Source organism: Camelina sativa, chromosome 2 (assembly GCF_030686135.1).
Source record: "Camelina sativa cultivar CO46 ecotype springtype chromosome 2, ASM3068613v1".
Lineage (NCBI taxonomy): Eukaryota > Viridiplantae > Streptophyta > Magnoliopsida > Brassicales > Brassicaceae > Camelina > Camelina sativa.
Window position 1 is genome coordinate 26147660 of NC_141881.1, and position 19824 is coordinate 26167483.

Below are 19824 nucleotides of genomic sequence, written 5' to 3' on the forward strand. Positions count from 1 at the left end.
ATCTCCAATTTAAGAATTGGCAATGCTACAAAACTCATGAAACACACAACTTGATTTGGTCTGTGTGATTTACTAGTATCATTATGTTTATTTTATTTTTGTGTCAGAAGTGAACAACTATTAAAGAAATAGTAAATTCAGAACATGCTTAATAACATGTAAAAATAAATAGGTGCAAACACTTTTAATCACGTCAACAAGTGGAAGGAATTACTTATATGAGTTGATATTTATATCAATCTTTTGATATTATAATTAGATTAGAAAGAAATTAACGTTTGATTAGTGAATGACAAACAAACAAATAAGAGGTGGATGGAAGATATAATTAGATTAGAAAGAAATTAGATTAGAATAGCATTTGATTACAAACAAATAAAAGTGGAGAAAGGAAAAGGGAGAGAGATGTTCAGAGCCGCACTAGCTAGGATCGGTGGAAGAGGAGGTGGTGGAAATGGGGCCGACGGCCATGGTATTCTCCCTCTCTCACATTTGTTTTTTTTAGAATTTAGGTTTTGAGTGAAGTTTATCGAGAAAGACTATATTTTTTTTAGGTTAAGGGAATTACTTGAATTGATTGTGTTTCGGACTTGTCAAATATGCAAATTGTCTATAAACATATATATTTATATCAATTTTTTGATATTAGAAATAGATTAGAAAAAAATTATAGGGAGTTAACGTTTGATTATTAGTGAATGACAAACAAATAAAAGGGGAGAGAAGATATAATTAATTAGATTAGAAACAAATTATTGTGGGTTAAGGATTAGTAGTGAATGACAAACAAGTTAAAGGGAGAGAGGAAAAGGGAAGGATCCTAGTTCTATAGCCCTGTTTTTTTTCTCATATTTTGTTTCTTTTACATCGATTAAAAAAAAAAGAATTAAGAATCCATAATGCCCAAATTTTACCCATTGGAAATCAACTTCTTATCTTCGGCCACCAAATTCACTTTAATAATGCCTAGATAGAGTTGTCAAATCATTATTTTATATTTTAATAAATTGACCTATATTCAAGGCCAATAATATCATGTTGGAAATTAGATTTATTTAAGCTTATGCTAAATGATGTATTGAACTTGATATTTTAGGTGATTTGTATAAAATCTTACAAATTCTATGTTAATTAATCATGTATTCCAAAAATTTTACTGATATTTATTGAATTTAATGATTTAAAATCTATTTTAAAATCCATTATTATTCAAAACAGTATATGGATTTCGATTGTAATAATTTTTAGGAATTATGGAGGATTTAAGATTATTTTTTTAGTTAAAATTATAGAATTCCAAATATCATGATTTTAGGTAGGTTTTGAAAGAATTTTACATTAAATCATATCAATTTTTCTAAAATCATCAAAATTATTTAAATTTGACGACAACTAGAATCATTTGGAATATTATATTGAATACTAAAATCCTCTACTCGATTGTTTTACGATTATTTCGATTGCCATTAGAAATTTTTTATAAAGCTTAATAATTAATTTAAATAAATATAATTAATTAAAAATAAAAAACACTCACAAATCAAATATTAAAAAATCTGAAAAAAAATTCTCTCTCTAATAAATTATGGACGAAATTAGTAAATATTTTTTTTTTAAAATATAAACCAATCAGAATTTAAAAACTAAGAATTTATATTCAAGTATACAATATAATTATTTTTAATAACTAAATTTGAAGATTTTGTTAAGATTTCAAATTATAATTCTCCTATCATCTTTATTTTATTTTATTTACAAATTGTTTGAAATTTTCATATAATACTTATGATTAATAAAATGCAGAATTTTTTCTGCATATGTTGTGATTTGAATTTTTAAAACAAAGACATATTACTCAATCTATGAAAATGTGTGTTTTAATTTTCACATTGGTGGGTTGGTAAAACTAAAATTTATATAGATGATAAATTAATAATTTTTATTTGCTCATAATTATAATATTAAAATTACTATTTTATATTTCACAAAATAATGATGCAAATACAACAAACATACAATATAAAACTGTAATAAGATGTCAAAAATAAAATACTATAATATTCTAAAATAATTGGTATTCTAATAGACTAATAGATTTACAGAACAATTAAAAATAAATATTATCTCAAACAAAATAACTTTTTAAAAAAAATATAATGATAACTTTTATTATTATATTATAATTTTTTTTTTAAAATGTTGACCCGTGCTTTAAGCTTCTAGTTAATAATTTATTTTGGTTACCAAAACTAGTACTAAAATTTAACTTTAAAACTTAAAAATAAAGTACATTATATCATTATGCTAAGGTTATATCTAATCCAATAAGAAAACAACAAGACAGTAATAGATTATACATTCTCCATGTGCTAAAAATCTTGCACGTGAGAATATTAGATCTTTGAAGAAAACACTTACTAGCAAAGATTATTAAAAAACAAGATATTCTAAGTTTCTTACTTGGTAATTACTATTAAAGAAAAAACATGTTCTTTTACTTGATTGCTTATCGTCTTACTTGATAATCAAGTGCTCTCGTTGATTAACCAAAAAAAAAAAAAAAAGGTGCGCTCATTTGTTCCTTTCTTGTATTTGTTAGTGGAGAAGATAACAAATTAAATGACAATGGTGTCATATCATGTCATGGAAATTTTAGTGTGCTTTGTATCCATAAACAACTTTTTTTCTTAAGTAAACGTAGGAGTAGGAGTAAGCGTAACTCTTGACAAAACCACTTACAAATCACTCTTTTACACAGAGAATGAAGTGTTGTCAAGAAAAGACTTTTGTAGGCTATCATTAGCATAGGACACATATCACTCATTACCAAAAGAAAAAGCATCCAAAAGATTAAGATTAAGATTAAGTTATTGTTCTAGATAAGATTAAGATTAAGTTCTACAAAAGAAAAAGCATCCAAAAGATTGTATTTCTACTTGTTGGACTTCTTGTCTTCAACTTGTTTCATCTCAGCTAGTGCCTCCTTCATCTTTGTCTTCAAGGATTCTTCCATCTCAGCTAGTGCCTTCTTCATCTCTGTCTTCAAGGCTTCAAACTCTTCCTTGCTAATGCAATTGTTCTTCAGTTCTTCGATGGCTCTTTCAAAGTCATCCACCACATTTTCGATCATCTTTGCAGTCTTCCTAGATTTGTTAGCCTTGTCCATTTGAGTGATGTAAAGCCCAGTTGAGAAGATGGAGAAAGTGATCATAGGATTAGTGTAGACTTCAGCAAATGCAGTAGAAGACTTCTTCACCGTCAAGGTTGACCTGTTGACAGCAAATTCAGACGCTGCATCCACACCTTTGCCAAATTTCACCAGTTTATATTTTATAGCCTCTGAATTGTACACGAAGGAGACAAATCCTTTCCCCAATGTAGGATTTCTCTCGCAAATACTCTTCAAAGAGCCATTCACAGCTTGAGTTGCAACTAGCTTCAAGGATTTGAACCAAGTTATGTAACCATCACCCTTCTTCTTCTTCTCCTCCTTCGTGTACATAAGGAAATTAGAGAATTAAGAATCCATAATGCCCAAATTTTACCCATTGGAAATCAACTTCTTATCTCCGGCCACCAAATTCACTTTCATAATGCCTAAATAGAGTTGTCAAATCATTATTTTATGTTTTAATAAATTGACCTATTATCAAGGCCAATAATATCACGTTGGGAATTAGATTTATTAAGTCTATGGTAAAAGTTGCATTGAACTTGACATTTTAAGTGATTTGTGTAAAATTCTATGTTAATTAATCATGTATTCTAAAATTTTTACTGAAATTTATTGAATTAATGATTTTAAATCTATCTTAAAATCCATTATTATTCAAAACAGTATGTGGATTTCGATTTTAATAATTTTTAAGAATTCTGGAGGATTTAAGATTATTTCCTTGTTAAAATTATAGAATTCCAAGTATCATGATTTTAAGTGGGTTTTGAAAAAATTTTACATAAAATCATATCAATTTTCCTAAAATTATCAAAATTATTTAAAATTTGATGACAACTAGAATCAATTGGAATATTAGATTGAATACTAAAATCCTCTACTCAATTGTTTTACGATTATTTCGATTTGAACGTTCAACATTATTCATAGGGATGATACGTTATTTACTATATATAACAAATAAGGTTAGGTCGCTGATCATAATATATTCTCATTGATTGTATTCTTCAATATTGTATGTTTTTTAAATGACAAGAGAATAGATAAGATGCAAACTTCTCAAAACCACGTTCACGGATTCATCTACCCAAATAATATACCAAAGTCAGACAATCGTTTTTAATATTTACTAGGATATATCCCGTGCTTTAAGCACGGGTCAACATTTTAAAAAAAAATTATAATGTAATAATAAAAATTATTGTTTTATTTTTTTTTAAAATTATTTTGTTTGAGATAATATTTATTTTTAATTGTTATGTAAATCTATTAGTCTATTTGAATACTAATCATTTTAGAATATTATAGTATTTTATTTTTGACGTATTATTACAGTTTTATATTGTTTATTTGTTGTATTTGCATAATATTTTGTGAAATATAAAATAGTAATTTTAATATTATAATTGTGAGTAAATAAAAATTACTAATTTATCATCAATATAAATTTAGTTTTACCAACCTGCCAATATGGAAATTAAAACACACATTTTCATACATTGAGTAATATATCTTCATTTTACAAAATTTAAATCACAACATATGTAGAAAAAAATATGCATTTTATTAATTATAAGTATTATATGAAAGTTCTAAACAATTTGTAAATAAAATAAAATAAAAATGATAGGAGAATCATAATTTGAAATCTTAACAAAATCTTCGAATTTAGTTATTAAAAATAATTGTATTGTATACTTGGATATAAAATCTTTGTTTTTAAAATTCTGATTGGTTTATATATTTTTTTAAAAAATAATTAGTATTTTCGTCCATAATTTATTAGAGATAGAAAATATTTTTTTAAGATTTTTTTAGATTTTTTAATATTTGATATGTGAGTGTTTTTTATTTTTAATTTAATTATATTTATTGAAATTAGTTAATTAAACTTAATTAATTTTTTCTAATGGCAATTGAATGTAATTTTTTACACATTTTAAGGTTAGTTTCATATTTGTACTTCTCAATTAATATAGTAGGATACTTCATTAAGTAATTGTGAGCTTTAATTTAGGAAATTGTGAGCTTTTCAAGATATATGATATTTTAGACATATTAAAAAATAATTGCTTTAAAAAAGTTTAACCAATCATAATGAAGACTGCACAACAAAAAAAAATATAAAATTAATGTAAAAGTTGCATTAAAAACTTGAAAACTTAAAACAAAAATATTTCTCTAAACATCCACCTAAACATCCACCTATATTATGATGAAACCGAGGGAGTATTTGTTAGATCAAAGCTTTATATATTGATGCTCTATTTCACATCTACATGAAGTATATCTGTTATCTCAAAAACCAAAATAAAAGATCAGTTTTTGCCGTGACTGAAGCTCGACAAGAACTCAAGAATCTGAGAGGATACGTTCCCTGAGTTTCTGGTTACAGACGTGTTAACTTTACCATCACCCTTATTTATAGCTTCTACAGGCTCATTGCTGCGTCTTTCAACTTTGGCGGATTCAAATTCTGCAGCGAGTTTCATGGCTGAGTGTAGAGAACTTTGAATGTGTGAGTTGGGCGTTGTCTTGAGATTTCTACTACTTGCTGGTTCTTGAGGCTCTCGATTCACAGATAAAAAACTGATTCCTTTTGGAGGCACCACAGGAAGAAAGCTTCCCTGTTGTGACTGCTTCAATGTCTGATTATCAGAGTTGTCTGTGTTTGGCTTGGACGCAGGAGATGGTTTCACCGTACTGTCTGAAGAGAGAAAACTCATACCCTTCGGAGCAACGGATGGTTTTCTCAAAGGAGGAACCTGTGGTGGTTTTGCATGTTCGTTGATCTTAGAAGATGATGCATCAGATGAGTTTCGTTGGTTAGATTGACCCAAAGGCTTCAAAAACGCAACAGAGCTTGAAACTCTTGCTTGGATCGCCGGTAATCTGGCTATGGCTTCTCTTACAGATTGTTTATTTGTTTTCTGAGGCGAGAAAGACGCTGCAGCGATGTTAGTTGATGACGCTGTTACATTGACATTCGATGACGCTGTTACATTGACATTCGATGTGTCTGAAGCAGATTGTGGAGTACCCTGTAAAGCGAAGATTCGTAAATAAGGATCAAACGATCAATAGATAATCAGACTCAAAAGAAGTGTCATGCATGAGAAGATCGAGACTAGTTTATACCTTGTGCGAAAATAAACAACTATCACCCCTGTGGCAGAAACCTTTGGTAATAAAATTATTGCATGGGTATTTGGAGAGATCATGATCGTACGGACAATCATCTCCTTTCATGCATGACTGGGTTGCAAAGTAGCAGCAAGGCTGAAACAACAAGTAGACGTGAGTATGAGATTCCACTTTTTTGTCTAAATGATTGCTGCTGTATTACAGTTCAAAAGATAAGTATATATCTTGAAAACAGTAATCTTACCGAAGATTTGGTTTCCGGGATTATATCATGTGAAAATTTGCATTTATCTCCCTACAAAGGAAGAAAAACAATTGCCATCAGCGACACACAAACAATATTTTAGATTCCAAAGACATGCAGAAACCAAAACCATTGTGCATACCTCATGGCACCGTCCCTTGATATAGTGTCGACAATATTTTATAGGCTTGGGTTTTGGAGCTACTGGTTTAAGTTTCAGCTTTTTCACGCCAAGGGCTATACGCTCTTGAGCTCTTTTCTTCCTATCTTTTGCCTGCATGAAATAGCGTATCAATAAGTAAACATCTTAATCCACACACACACAAAAAAAACTGACTGCAAGATATGCCAATGAAATGTCAAAGAAAAGCATAAAGTACATTACCCTCTTTCTAGCTTTTGCGTCTTTAGAAGGCGCAGACCTTTTTTTAATGGAGGTTCCAGGATTGTTCTGCAGATAAGAAGTTAAATACAAATCAGATTTTATAAACACCTAAGCAACATAACACTCCGTTCTTTTATATTTGGATACCTTTGCTTCATCACTGAAAATTTGATCACACTTCTTGGCTCGATTATCTACATTCGATACCTCAACAACCAGCTTTTTTTCAAAACTCTCATAACTTGTGAGATGGCTGTTACCAATCACTTCTTCTGAGACATGAGACTCTTCAAGCCTTACGACTGGTTCATCATCTCCTACAAGCATATCATCATTCTCATCCCCAGATATCTCTCCTTCTTCTACATCATCATCTTCAACAAACACAGGCACGGAATCAACCAAAACCTGAGTACTGTCATCAACAGGTTTCTCCAATTCCATCTCTCTTTGAACTATTTCATTACAAGCTTCCAAAACTCCAGAACTTATAACTTCAGCTGGTTTAGGAACCTCCTCTGCCTTTTTATCACTTTCAACTGGTTCTACTTGAACTTCAGTGGCAATATCAGGCTTCTCCACCACATTTTCAACAATATCAAGTGGTTGTTTAGCGATATCATCAAGTGACGCAACTATACCATCACCATTATAGTCATTCACATCTAATGCCTCAAAGATATTCACACAACTTTCTGGAACAAAGCCTTGGCTTCCATTTATCATAAGCTCAAAGTCATCGAAAAAATCTTTGTGTCTACTACTAACAGTTGCATCTTGTAAGTCAATTCCATCGAAAACATCTCCAAGCATCAAAATTTTTTCCTGTGAAATTGTTTCCACCTTCTCACCTCTTGACTCATCAGACACGCCATTAGATCTTGGTTCCACCACTGGTGAATTCTCCGGCGGTTTGCAAGTTTCTCCAGGAGACGCTTGAGAAATATCTTAGTAAATAAAAACACAAAATAGCATCAGAAGTTAGGATCATACTATTCAAACTACACTACATTGAGATTCAGATTGATAGTTTCTGGCAAAATCAAGCAACTGAAGAACTTCGAATTTTTTACTATTAGGAGATGAAGTAACCTTCCTAAGAACAATCGAAAAAACTCACCAGTTCTTAAGACCAGCTCCTGAAGAACGGCCGGTGTGGCAAGAGAAACTCGAGGCTCCCGATCGAAACTCGAGCAGAGATGATGAATCAAAGAGCGATAAGTCCGATTCGGCAGATGCTTGCGTCGGTTAGGAAACGTAGCGACGGAAGATTCCATTGTCTCCTCCGGTGAATAATCTAAAAACGGTGACGATACGGTCACTTTAGACTCGCCGTTCGCCGGAGGAAAAGGCCGTTTTGTGGCGGTGGACGATTCATAAGTCTTTGACGATGGAAACAAACACCGTCTCTGATTATTTAACAGCGCGCCGTGAAAATTTTGGCTTTTTGATTCGTAAAAGGGAAACGTCTTTAAACGGCGTCATACGACGGAACCTTAAGGCCCAGTAGATTCGTGATTTCATTTAAGCCCAAAACAACTCTGCTCACAAACGGTGTCGTATTGAGGACCCAAACCCTAAAAGATTTATCGATTCAGGAGTTTTTCGAATCCGAAAATTGAAATCTCACACTCTCTCTTTGATTTGATCATTTGTGGTGTTTTCTCTAGCAAAAAGGGAGGAGAAATATGGTTGTAAGGATCAGATTATCGAGATTCGGATGCAAAAATCGGCCATTTTTTCGGGTGATGGCCGCAGATAGCAGATCCCCAAGAGACGGGAAGCATCTTGAGGTCTTGGGTTACTTCAATCCTTTGCCAGGTGAATTAACAAAATCAACAATGTATTCTTTCTTAGTCTAAAGTTGGTTTTTTTAATATCCCTAAGCATCTCTCGGTTTGTGTGTGCAGGCCAGGACGGTGGTAAGAGAATGGGTCTGAAGTTCGATCGAATTAAGTACGTTTTCTTCTCCAGTTTCTTATGCTTTTTTCGATGAAATTAAGTAGTTTTGTGGTTAAGTTTACCCAGAAAGAGGTTTATGAATGCTTCAGTAGATGATTTAATAAGGTATTGTTTGCAGTTGAAGTGTTTTGGTCAATTGCTAAAGTTAGCTCTAGATATTATCAGTCAAGGGTTACCTTACCTTAGCTGCCTCTAGAAATATTAGTACATTGTTATGTAATCAAACGTTATATCATAGTTAGCTGTAGATATTATCAGTCAAGGGTTAGCTTAGCTTAGCTGCCTCTAGAAATCTTAGTGCATTGTTATATAGTCAACGTTATGCTATAGTTACCTGTCTCTCAAAATCTATTAGTACTAAGCTGAGTTCAGTCTTGACTGTTATTTTTTATGCTATCGAAAGGTGAATGAATATGTACATGTTACCCGTGGTTGCTGTGGGATCACTTTCTCAACCGCTAGTTGAAGCAATTTTGTACTTAATTGAATTCCAGTCAATCACAAATTTGAAGAAGAAGGAAACTTCAAATCTTTTGTGGCAATTTATTAGCACGTTTTAGTGTATAACTTCTTCTTCTGAGTTCTGCAATTGTTTACTATTACTGTGAGTTGAAGAACCTGTTGATTTTCTATTCGTATACATTCCTGTACATTCACTATATACAACCTCTTCTGCATAAGTCTATAGTTAGGTAGTTTCAGAATCATCTGAAAGATATAAGTTTATGATGTCCGGATAGTAACAGAACACATGCCAAAATTACTTAGAACCTGCGCTTACCAATCAAATTTCCTGTTCTGAGTGTGTAGTTTCAACAAATGATGCGTGTAGATTTTTTTGATTAATGGAGACATTTTTGTGTAACTTTTTCTGTACAGGTACTGGTTATCTGTTGGTGCTCAGCCATCAGACCCGGTTCAGCGTCTCCTTTTCAGATCAGGTTTACTTCCTCCTCCTCCAATGGTAGCTATGGGACGTAAAGGTGGACCAAGAGACACTCGCCCTGTTGATCCAATGACTGGTCGCTATGTGGATACAGAGAATAATAACAAAACAGTTAATGATAACCAGCCTAAGGAAGAGGAAGACAAGAGTGCATGATTGATTCATTAGCCTTTCATCGTTGTAGCTTTTAAGTTCTCACTTTGTTGCCGGTTGATCATATCTATGTGTCATGCACTTTATACTAAAAAGCTTGTTCCTTTGTTTTGGCAATAAACGGCAAAAGTGTTTAGAAGCCTTTTTAACTAAAACCGGCACATATTTTGCATTTGGGATTTATTGAATTTTACCCTATCTTTTGATCGTTAAATTTCATATTTTATCGATATTGAAACATGTCATCATATTTGATGAATAAATCCTTTTTGGGTCAGGATATTCGATGAATATTAAAATATCTTTATGCAATAAATATGAAAGAAATAATAAGAAAAGTTAAAATAAAATAAAAATTGCCAGCGAGGGAAATTAAAAAAAGAAAAGAAAAAAAATGGCAGTTGTTAGGTTTATGATGGTATAAAGGAGGGAGCCACGTTTAGCGTATAGTCGCCACCACTCTTCTTCACAAAAACCCTCAACAAGTCTTCCTTCTTCTTCCTCAATCTCTCCACCACCACCACCGTCTGTCTCGATCAAATCGTCTTTCTTCTCTCAAGTCTTTTTCAATTTTTGATCTCTGAAAAAATGAGCAACGATAAGGACAATTTCAATGTCAGCGATCTCACTGCTGGTAATTAATTACTATATCTCTCCAGATTTTGTTTTTTCTCATTGTGCTTCAAAAGTGTTAGAAGCTTATCTATTTTTGCTGTTTTTTTTGTTTTTTTTTTGCAGCTCTTAAAGATGAGGATCGAGCAGGTCTTGTTAACGCTCTCAAGGTGAGTTTCTCTATCTCTTTATCTGTAGTTGAAGAAGAATAAGCGATTTTTGGGGTTTGTGTTCGAGTGTTTAGGAGAGAATTAGCTTCGTGCTCTATAGTTTCTGTGGTGATTTGTTTGTAATTGTTGTTATGTGTTTTGATTTTTTTAACAGAACAAGCTGCAGAATCTAGCTGGACAGCATTCCGATGTACTCGAGAATCTGACTCCTAAAATCAGAAGACGTGTTGAGGTCTTGCGGGAGATTCAGGTTCGGCAAATCTCCATTCTCATGTTTAGGAATGTGGATTGATATGGTATCTTGTGAATGTGGTAGTTGTATGCTTCTGATTATATGAAAAAATCTTGTGTAGGCTTCAAATTTCATCTTTTTTTTATAGGCTTGAAATTTTTCCTCATTGGTATAGAAATGATCAAAGCTCAAATGGTATTCTTGTATTTCTATAGTGCTATCCTCCCGGTGCAGTTAGCATTTCACATGCTGTATGTTTGCTGTTGATTGTTTATGCCTATAATCCTTACTTATTTAGTAACCTCTTTAGTGAATCTTTTGATACATGTTTTAATCTCCATTCTCATGTTTAGGAATGTGGATTGATATGGTATCTTGTGAATGTGATGTTGAATGTATATTTGTATGCTTTGGATTATATGAGAAGTATTGTGTAGTCAAGAGTGATGAATCATCCCTTTGATGATTTATCTGATGAGAATTCTTTCGTGTTTTTAGGGCAAACATGATGAAATAGAGTCAAAGTTCCGAGAGGAAAGAGCTGCTCTTGAAGCCAAGTATCAAAAGTTATATCAGCCTTTGTATACCAAGGTAATTTGGTTGTAACTTTCTCTTTAGAATGTGGTTACTTTATCTCAAGCAGAAACCATTTAATCCAGATGATAATTTCCTTAATCTGCTTTGGCTATGTACTTTTGGTTTTCTCTTGAATCTTTCTTTGACACATGGAATGTGCAGCGTTATGATATTGTGAATGGAGCTACTGACGTTGAAGGGGCTCCAGAGGATACTAAGATGGACCAAGGAGACGACAAAACTGCAGAAGGTAGTTTCTCTCTCCCTCTCTCTCTTTGCCTTTGTGAATTGTAATCATTCTTCAAAAACAATTTGCTTATTTCACCGTGTTGGATTGCAGAGAAAGGAGTCCCTAGTTTCTGGTTGACCGCCCTGAAAAACAACGATGTTATATCTGAGGAGGTTGGTGTTGCAGCTATGGTTGTTCATTTAGACTTACGTAATCATATCCATGGAAAATGACCAATAGTTTTAATTTCCTTTGATATCAGATCACTGAGCGTGATGAAGGAGCCCTTATATATCTTAAAGATATTAAGTGGTGCAAGATTGAAGAACCAAAGGGATTCAAACTTGAGTTTTTCTTCGACCAGAATCCTTACTTCAAAAACACCCTATTAACAAAGGCATATCATATGATCGATGAAGATGAGCCTCTGCTTGAGAAGGCTATTGGGTAATTTGTTGATACTTTCTTCTATTGCTCCATAGCATGTTTCGTTCTGAGATGCTTCCAAGAACAGCGTAATTTTGTGCTGACCTATGCTATTGTTTCTGTGTTCTCTCTCTCAGGACAGAGATTGATTGGTATCCTGGAAAATGCTTAACTCAGAAGATTCTTAAGAAGAAGCCTAAGAAAGGTGCGAAGAATGCCAAGCCAATCACCAAGACTGAAGATTGTGAAAGCTTCTTCAACTTCTTCAACCCTCCTCAAGTTCCTGATGATGACGAAGACATTGATGAGGACAGAGTATGATATCATTTGGTTCCAAAACATGCATTGTTTTGACTATGTTTGATCAAAATTTGTTCTAAAGCTTGATGTTCTTGGTGCAGGCTGAGGAACTTCAGAATCTGATGGAACAAGACTATGACATTGGGTTCGTCTTCTTGAATATAAACTCTGTCAATCTAATACTTTTCCGTTTATCTTTTTACCAACTGCATAAAAGCGTCAGCTAGCATCTTTTATTGTGAAGTTATACATTTCTTAATATCTGATTAAATTATTCCTTGCTTACTGCAGTTCTACAATCCGGGAGAAGATTATACCTCATGCTGTCTCATGGTTCACTGGTGAGGCTATTGAGGGAGAGGAGTTTGAGATAGACAATGACGATGAAGAGGATATTGATGAAGACGAAGATGAGGATGAAGAAGATGATGAGGATGATGAAGAAGAAGACGACGAAGATGAGGAGGAAGAAGTAAGCAAGACCAAAAAGAAGGTACTGTACTGAATTTCTCTTTTTTATATATCTTCTTCTCATGGAATTACCTTTTTGAGGTCGGTTGGTTACTAATTTTTTGAAATTATGTTAAATGTTTATGCAGCCATCAGTCTTACACAAGGTACATAGCCACTTTCCTCCCTTCTTATAGTATTTGTGTGATTTAAATAAATATATAGTTTCTGTTAAGTAATCTGACACCAATGAATCATAGAACAGACATAAATTATTGACATTTTTAGGCTCGAGTGAATTAGAAGATAGCTCAAGTGAACTGATCAAGCTCATTATGCAGGAATCTGTTTATCATAGAAACTTGAACACTTGTATGACTAAAGCTGAACTATAAGTAGACAGAATCATTCGCTTGCATATGTATAAGCTTTATACTAAATCTGGTAAACTGTAAATCAGTGAGTCATGTTTGTGAAAATGAGATAACTTCATATATTCTCTACAAAATCAAATTGCAGAAAGGAGGAAGACCTCAACTTAACGATGGGCAACAAGGAGAGAGGCCTCCTGAGTGCAAGCAACAGTAAACAACATCGATGAGTTGAAACGAAGATTGGAAAAAGAAAAAAAAAGGAAAAATGTTTTGGGTTGAGTGAAGAAGTTTCATGGCTTAGTTTTTTGGATTTTTGCAACCATGTAAGGCAAATTGTTTTGAGGACCGCTCGTAGGAGTTTCGCTGTAGGCAAAGAGTGAGCTTCTCATGAGGAGATGTGATCAAACTATTTTTGGTATCTTTTTTTGTGTTTTGTTTTTTTTTTCTTTTTCTTTTTGAAATCACTAAGTTAAACCTTGGTGTGTTCGTCAATTATATCCTTTTACCACTTGAATTAAGCCTCTTTTGGTTTCAAAAAACCTTTCTTTCAATTGAAGCGTTAATATTTTTGATTTTTCATGACATGTTTTGAAAACGATGTCCATTAAGTATTTTCTGGATTCTTAAATGTATAAAAGAACGGGAAGAAAAGTTTATACTACTATAGTAGTATTAGATAGTTTTTTCAATGGGTCAATTGACAGTATTCAATATGGTCAAGAGTCAAATTAATTACACAACGTGACTCTTAGCATTAGTGAGTGTCGTCGTTTCTTCTCGTTAATAAATCAACTAATTGGGTGATTTAATAATTTTAATAGTAGACGTAAAAATCAAAGGGGGATCTTTAAATATGATGGCTTGTAAATTTATATGATTACTGTTTTAATAGCACGAATTAACCAAAAAAATTAAGGCATGTAGGGTTTTTATCTAATAATACTAGTCTATAAAGTTATGTTCCCTCAGAAGACACAACCTACCGAAAAATGACTGAAACAATTGAGAAAGTTCAACTACTTAACATTTGAAAATTAAATAATCAAATCATTCCATTTTGGCAAATGTATATGGGGTTGGGTTGGGACTTTTGGTTTTGAGCGATTGCGATGTAAAAAAACTACGTAGATACAGTTACACACTATATTAGTGTCTAGAGTGAGTGGATTCATAACGTTGAAAGCGATATAGTTTATACAATGTTTCCAGACATTTTAACTTCTTTCTTTAACAAAAAAATAACATTTAACTAAGCTTTTGAGCTCACTTTTTTCCATAACAAGTAGTCAATATTCTTTTCATCATTAAGTATCTAGAAGCATAATCTTCAAAGTTTCACGTGTTTAGTGTAATAGTGTATAGTAAGACTTTCTCAATATACAATATCATAAAAATGTTAATATAATAGCCTTAAGTAGCTAAGTTAAAAAAAACAGTTGTTACTATTTTAATGTCATAAAAATGTTTAATATAAAAAGTTGCTTTACGAGGGAAAAGGTTTTGCCTAGAAGGTTCTTTCTCAACCTCAATCTTAATCTTCATTGGGTCAAAACTGCCGTCCTCCAAATCCAAATCTTTAAGTTCTGAATATTCTGCAGACTGCCCCAACTTTTTGTTTTGTGACACTTACACCCACACTGGTTTCCTTTTTGACAATTATATATAGCTTTGACGAATAATATTTCCTATTCATACGTACTAATCAAATCATAGATCGGATAGTATCTAATAACGTGCGTTATCTAACCATTATTGTATAAAGAAACTATGTTTTCCTTTTGTAAACTTTGGTCTTAGTTTATGTAACTATCATCAAAAACATTGTTTGGCGAAAACCCCCATCGATATCGGTATGTCTTCTTTTTCTTTTTATCTCTATATATATATATGTCCTTGTCGTTTGTTTTTTTCCATTTAGCAAGAAAAGTTCAGTCAATTTGGGCGACAAAAGAAATTTGATATCAGCCACAAGAACATAGGAAAGATTATATAGATCGTGACACAAACTTTTCATATTTTTATATTTTAGAAGGATGACTTGGATCGAGAGATTAATACATTAATATCAACTACAACTTGAAGTAGTATGGAGAAGTACAATTTGTGACTCGACCCATTAATCATAAAAAGTTAAAGAATTTAAACTAATACACGAATTGTTAATTAAAAGAAACAAAACAAAAAACATCAATCGTATATAGAGATGATGTCCCAAAATACTAATTATTACCTATTACAAATGAAGATACTAATTATTACCTGTTACAAATTTATGGTAATGACTTTATTCACAAAATAGCGACGAAGGCTGAAAAAAAAATCGACAGAAAGATAGAAATAATTTTTAAAAAATAAATTAAAACCTAATTTGTAAATTGTAAGTGTGGAAAAGACTATAAAATTAAAATATATAGTTATAGAGTATTAGGAAATAATCAAACTTGTTGTCAGTGAGCCAAGTCAGCAACAACCCTTCTGACTGCTTCCTGGAAGGCTGATTCGTCCCATTCACCCTACAATATAATAAATAATTCCAAAAACTTTGAGGTTCTTTTATTCCGATGACTAAAACTTTTTTTTAGTCAAGACCAGACCAGTGATTATCTACTTATCGTATCAAATAAATTAATCTATACTTTATCAAATCAATTCATTTGGAATTATAAAAAGAGTAAAATCTCAAATAATGTATTACCTTAACAGAAACCAAATTGATAAAATGAATTAAGATGTTACTTTACCTCAATCTTGAGCCTTAAGCTCACAAGAACAACCGAACTATCTCTAGCTCGACTTCGAGCTTCAATTGATACTAAGCTCACATTGTTGATTTGCTTCAAGAATTCGAGAAGCCTTATCATCAAATCGTCAACACTAATGATGTCTTCTCTTAGAACGACTCTTAGATCCAACATCCTCTCTCTAGATGTTGATTCCGGTATATGTCTTATACAAATGTTAAACCTCTCATCGGGTTGTAAATCATTTCCAATCTCTCTTTCTCCGGCTAGCTTCGCCTCTAGCTCCCGATTTCTCTTTAGGAGTTTTGAAATCTCGCCTTGCAAAGAAGATAGTTGCTCTCTTGCAATGGTGAGGACCGATGCTTTATCTTTCTGTTCACATATATTTACTCATAACATTAGCTCCACTATATATATCATGGTCAAATCTTATATTAGCATATGTAATATCCTTAAAAAAAAAGTTTTAAGATATTAATGATAACTGTAAATTGAACAGAAACAATAATTAATCATGGCCAAAGTGTTTATAGCATAAACAACATATAAAATTTATGAAAAAAATGACATGTCACATACCTTAGTTCCCGGAGGAAGGAGAGATCTCAATGCTTGAAAGCTCTCATTAAGCTTCTCTCGCCGTTTCCTCTCCGATATCATATGATGCAACTGCGTCGTGGATGGCGAACGTCCAGCCCCGCCACTTCCACCGCTTCCATCTCCGGCCATAGTAGCGTTTTCCCTAACAAAACGCTCTCTCCGTTGAATGTTAAGCCTATTGTAAAACGTAATCGCTCTTTTCATCATGCTTTGCTTCCGCATACTAGGCGGCGGCACTCTACCTCCGCCACTAATCATGCAGTAATATCTTTTAAAAGCGGTGGCTCTTCCTTTACGTAGCGGTGAGGAAGAAGTAGACGGAGGACTTGACGACCCCCGTAAAACCGCTAAGATAGCTTGCGTCATTGCTTCTTCCTCACGTTCACGGTTACGGAACAAAGGCTCTTGTTGTTGTAGTTGTTGGTGGATCATATTGATCGGAGCTAGCAGTTGATGTACCGGAGCGTTAACCGCGTCAGTCGTCGTTGAAGGTTTAGGGATGAGTGGGAATAAAAGAGAGGAATATTCGGAGACGTTGTTGGGACTAAGAGAAGAAGAAGATGTAGATGGATGACGCGGTGGCCGGAGATAGTCGGAGTTTATCGGAGAAGAGTTTCTATTGAAATCTTCAGGGAACCATTCTCGAAGACTTTCTTCTATTTTCATCTGTCGTTGAGTCGAGTCAATGCGACTTTATTATATAAAGATTAGTGAGAGAGACATTAAAAATATTAATTCAAGTAATTAATAAATGTGTATGGTGTTATTAGAAAAAAACAAAAAAAAAGATTCATACATTTGCAGCATCATACGTCATTCCGAGTTCGATCTCGCCGCTACGGCAACCCATGAATATCACCGTCTGATCATAATACACATTTTTACAACATTAAATTTACATGTATATATTAGTTACATTTTGTTGAAATATTGTGAAAATGAAATAGTGTACCTGAATCTTGGCTTCCTGCACGCGACCAATTATGAAACGAGATGAAGAATTGGTTATTAGTGAATTCATAATTACAATAATCCTAATTGATCATTGCAATAATAATGACCTGATAGAAGAGACGTTGTGCGTCGTTATAAGGAAGCCTTTGAATTTCTTGTTGTCGAATCTCTACGTATGGAAGATTGTTCATGAACGCCATGCTTGGTACATGCCTGACATGTACATATTTTATTTTTAAAATTATATACTATAATTAATCATGTACGTACGTATATTCACGAACGTAAACACTTCATGTGCATACATATACATTAATGACTTGAATTGATGACAATTTTATACCCATTATGGAGAGGGATAAGAGATTGGCGATACTCAAGGAGCAAGCTTCTAGCTAAACTTCGAGAAGAAGAAGAAGAAGAAGAAGAAGGTGGTTCTTGAGAAGCTTCATTGTAAAATGCATCCATTGATATCAAATAGCTGTGCAACACAAAATCAAATGCATCATGTTTACTAAAAAAAACATCTATACATTATATATATAATGAACATAAATGTGTTATGTGTATAAATGTGTCATGTGTAATATATGTAAAGATTGAGAATGAAGAAGATATGATTATTACTTAGAAGGCCGTGGAAAATAATAAGACCATAGACAAACATAAACGCATCCGAAAGCATGAGCTAGAGACGCGATTAACTGTTTCCGTGTATTCGAATCATCCATTAAGAAGAATGCGTCCATATCACACAAATTGAAGATTTTGAGAATTGAAGAAGAAGAAGAGATAATTAGAGCTTCATTGCTTAGTTCTGTGATAATGAGAGAGAGGGGTGGAGGGAGGGAGGGAAAATTATTCGTTTCATTATTAATTTTCTATTCAAACAAAAGAAAGAAAATATTAAAGTGGAGAAAAGTAGAGAGAAGAAGCAGCCAAAAGAGAGAGATAGAGAGAGATGTCTTACAAAGAGAGAGTCAAAGTCAAATGTATCGAAGTTTTGAAACACGGTCAAGAGAGGATGGCAAATTCAATTATTTTGTTTTGATCTTATTATATTACAAACCCTTCTCATAAATTTAAGTATATGTTGTTTTAACTTAATAAAGACAAAAAAATTATTTAGTTACCAAAACTAGTAAATTTTAAATTCAAAAATTAAAAATAATCATCAAAAATTAAAAACTAGTACATTATATCATTATGCTAAGGTTAGTGGTAAAATAATTATCAAAATTTTGTGTTATACACTTCAAAAAATTTAGATAGCTAATAGATTTTAAAATTTTCTTCATATATGATTTTTGAATAATTACCTAATATGCTACTTTAAAATTTTAAAATATTATAATTATTTAAATTTTATGGATTGAGAGAGTTAAGTGTGTGTGTAATAATAATTTATAAAGAATATTTGAAAATAACGGATATATGGATAGTAATAGTTAGAAACTCGGAAGTGAATCTAGATGTTTTGAATTTACAGGATATTCAATCTGTTTAACTATACAGATAATATATAAGGTTATTAGCTTTGATAATTCATTTGTTGCTATAGTAGCTTTGTGAAAATTTCAAGAAAAGTTTTGTTTCTATTTGTCTCTTAATTAATCAATTAATGAGAGTGGCCAAAAACGACGTCATGAGTTTCTTTAATTCTTTATAAGTACTGGTAATTTATCAAACCATTGAAAGAAAAAAAAAAGAATTCTATAACTAATTGTCTATTTTTGAAGAATCTTTACTATTACCAAAAAAGGTATAATCATGTGATTTTTATGTCGTTCCTTTGCCATTCTCATCCTTTTCAGATTATATATATAATAATTGTTCTAATATTCCTTGTTACATCGCCTCTAGAACTATCTTTCTGAATTAGTACTAGTATAACATTATGTGTCCTACACAATATATTCAATCCTATCCAATATAATATCTAGCAGAAATCATAAGCTTCTAGAACTATATAACCACCAACTGTTGTTTTTCTCAAGTATCATCAACTATATGGTAACTGTTGATAAGGTAAGCTAGGTAAGGTATGCCATTTTTAATTCTAATGTATCCAGCAAAAGCCAGATATTGTTTTTGAATAAAAAGACGATGACTATTAAAGTATTATTTATTTTTATAAATTTAAACTTTGAA

The 19824-nt window shown here is 32.4% G+C and overlaps 4 protein-coding genes across 5 annotated transcripts; 2 read left to right on the top strand and 2 right to left on the bottom strand.

Annotated features, from left to right (window-relative positions):
- Window positions 1-5299: 5299 nt before the first annotated feature.
- LOC104733766 (zinc finger CCCH domain-containing protein 65) lies at window positions 5300-8372 on the bottom strand. Its single transcript, XM_010453317.2, has 7 exons — window positions 8069-8372; window positions 7096-7895; window positions 6949-7014; window positions 6706-6837; window positions 6564-6614; window positions 6314-6454; window positions 5300-6216 (listed from the first exon to the last, which is right to left on the bottom strand). The coding sequence occupies exons 1-7, from the start codon at window positions 8223-8225 to the stop codon at window positions 5494-5496; spliced, it is 2070 nt and encodes a 689-aa protein (XP_010451619.2). The 5' UTR covers window positions 8226-8372; the 3' UTR covers window positions 5300-5493.
- A 46-nt stretch (window positions 8373-8418) lies between these two features.
- On the top strand, window positions 8419-10223 carry LOC104733775 (small ribosomal subunit protein bS16m/bS16c). The gene is made up of 3 exons (XM_010453324.3): window positions 8419-8769; window positions 8859-8904; window positions 9790-10223. The coding sequence occupies exons 1-3, from the start codon at window positions 8637-8639 to the stop codon at window positions 10010-10012; spliced, it is 402 nt and encodes a 133-aa protein (XP_010451626.1). The 5' UTR covers window positions 8419-8636; the 3' UTR covers window positions 10013-10223.
- A 117-nt stretch (window positions 10224-10340) lies between these two features.
- LOC104733782 (nucleosome assembly protein 1;3) lies at window positions 10341-13955 on the top strand. Its single transcript, XM_010453334.2, has 12 exons — window positions 10341-10643; window positions 10748-10791; window positions 10946-11041; window positions 11522-11614; window positions 11762-11849; window positions 11940-12001; window positions 12091-12275; window positions 12392-12569; window positions 12656-12699; window positions 12846-13047; window positions 13154-13171; window positions 13524-13955. Exons 1-12 carry the CDS (start codon window positions 10598-10600, stop codon window positions 13590-13592), a joined length of 1125 nt encoding a protein of 374 aa, XP_010451636.1. The 5' UTR covers window positions 10341-10597; the 3' UTR covers window positions 13593-13955.
- Window positions 13956-15416: 1461 nt separating this feature from the next.
- LOC104733789 (putative transcription factor bHLH041) lies at window positions 15417-18535 on the bottom strand. 2 transcript variants are annotated; one of them, XM_087478225.1, is made up of 7 exons: window positions 18301-18535; window positions 18017-18154; window positions 17769-17886; window positions 17516-17581; window positions 16699-17385; window positions 16120-16491; window positions 15417-15891 (listed from the first exon to the last, which is right to left on the bottom strand). In XM_087478225.1, the coding sequence occupies exons 1-7, from the start codon at window positions 18420-18422 to the stop codon at window positions 15826-15828; spliced, it is 1569 nt and encodes a 522-aa protein (XP_087334351.1). In that variant the 5' UTR covers window positions 18423-18535; the 3' UTR covers window positions 15417-15825. The 2 variants fall into 2 exon arrangements, with proteins under 2 accessions (XP_087334351.1, XP_087334355.1); XM_087478229.1 differs by having other exon boundaries at window positions 17672-17886; window positions 18301-18497.
- Between the last annotated feature and the right edge of the window lie 1289 nt (window positions 18536-19824).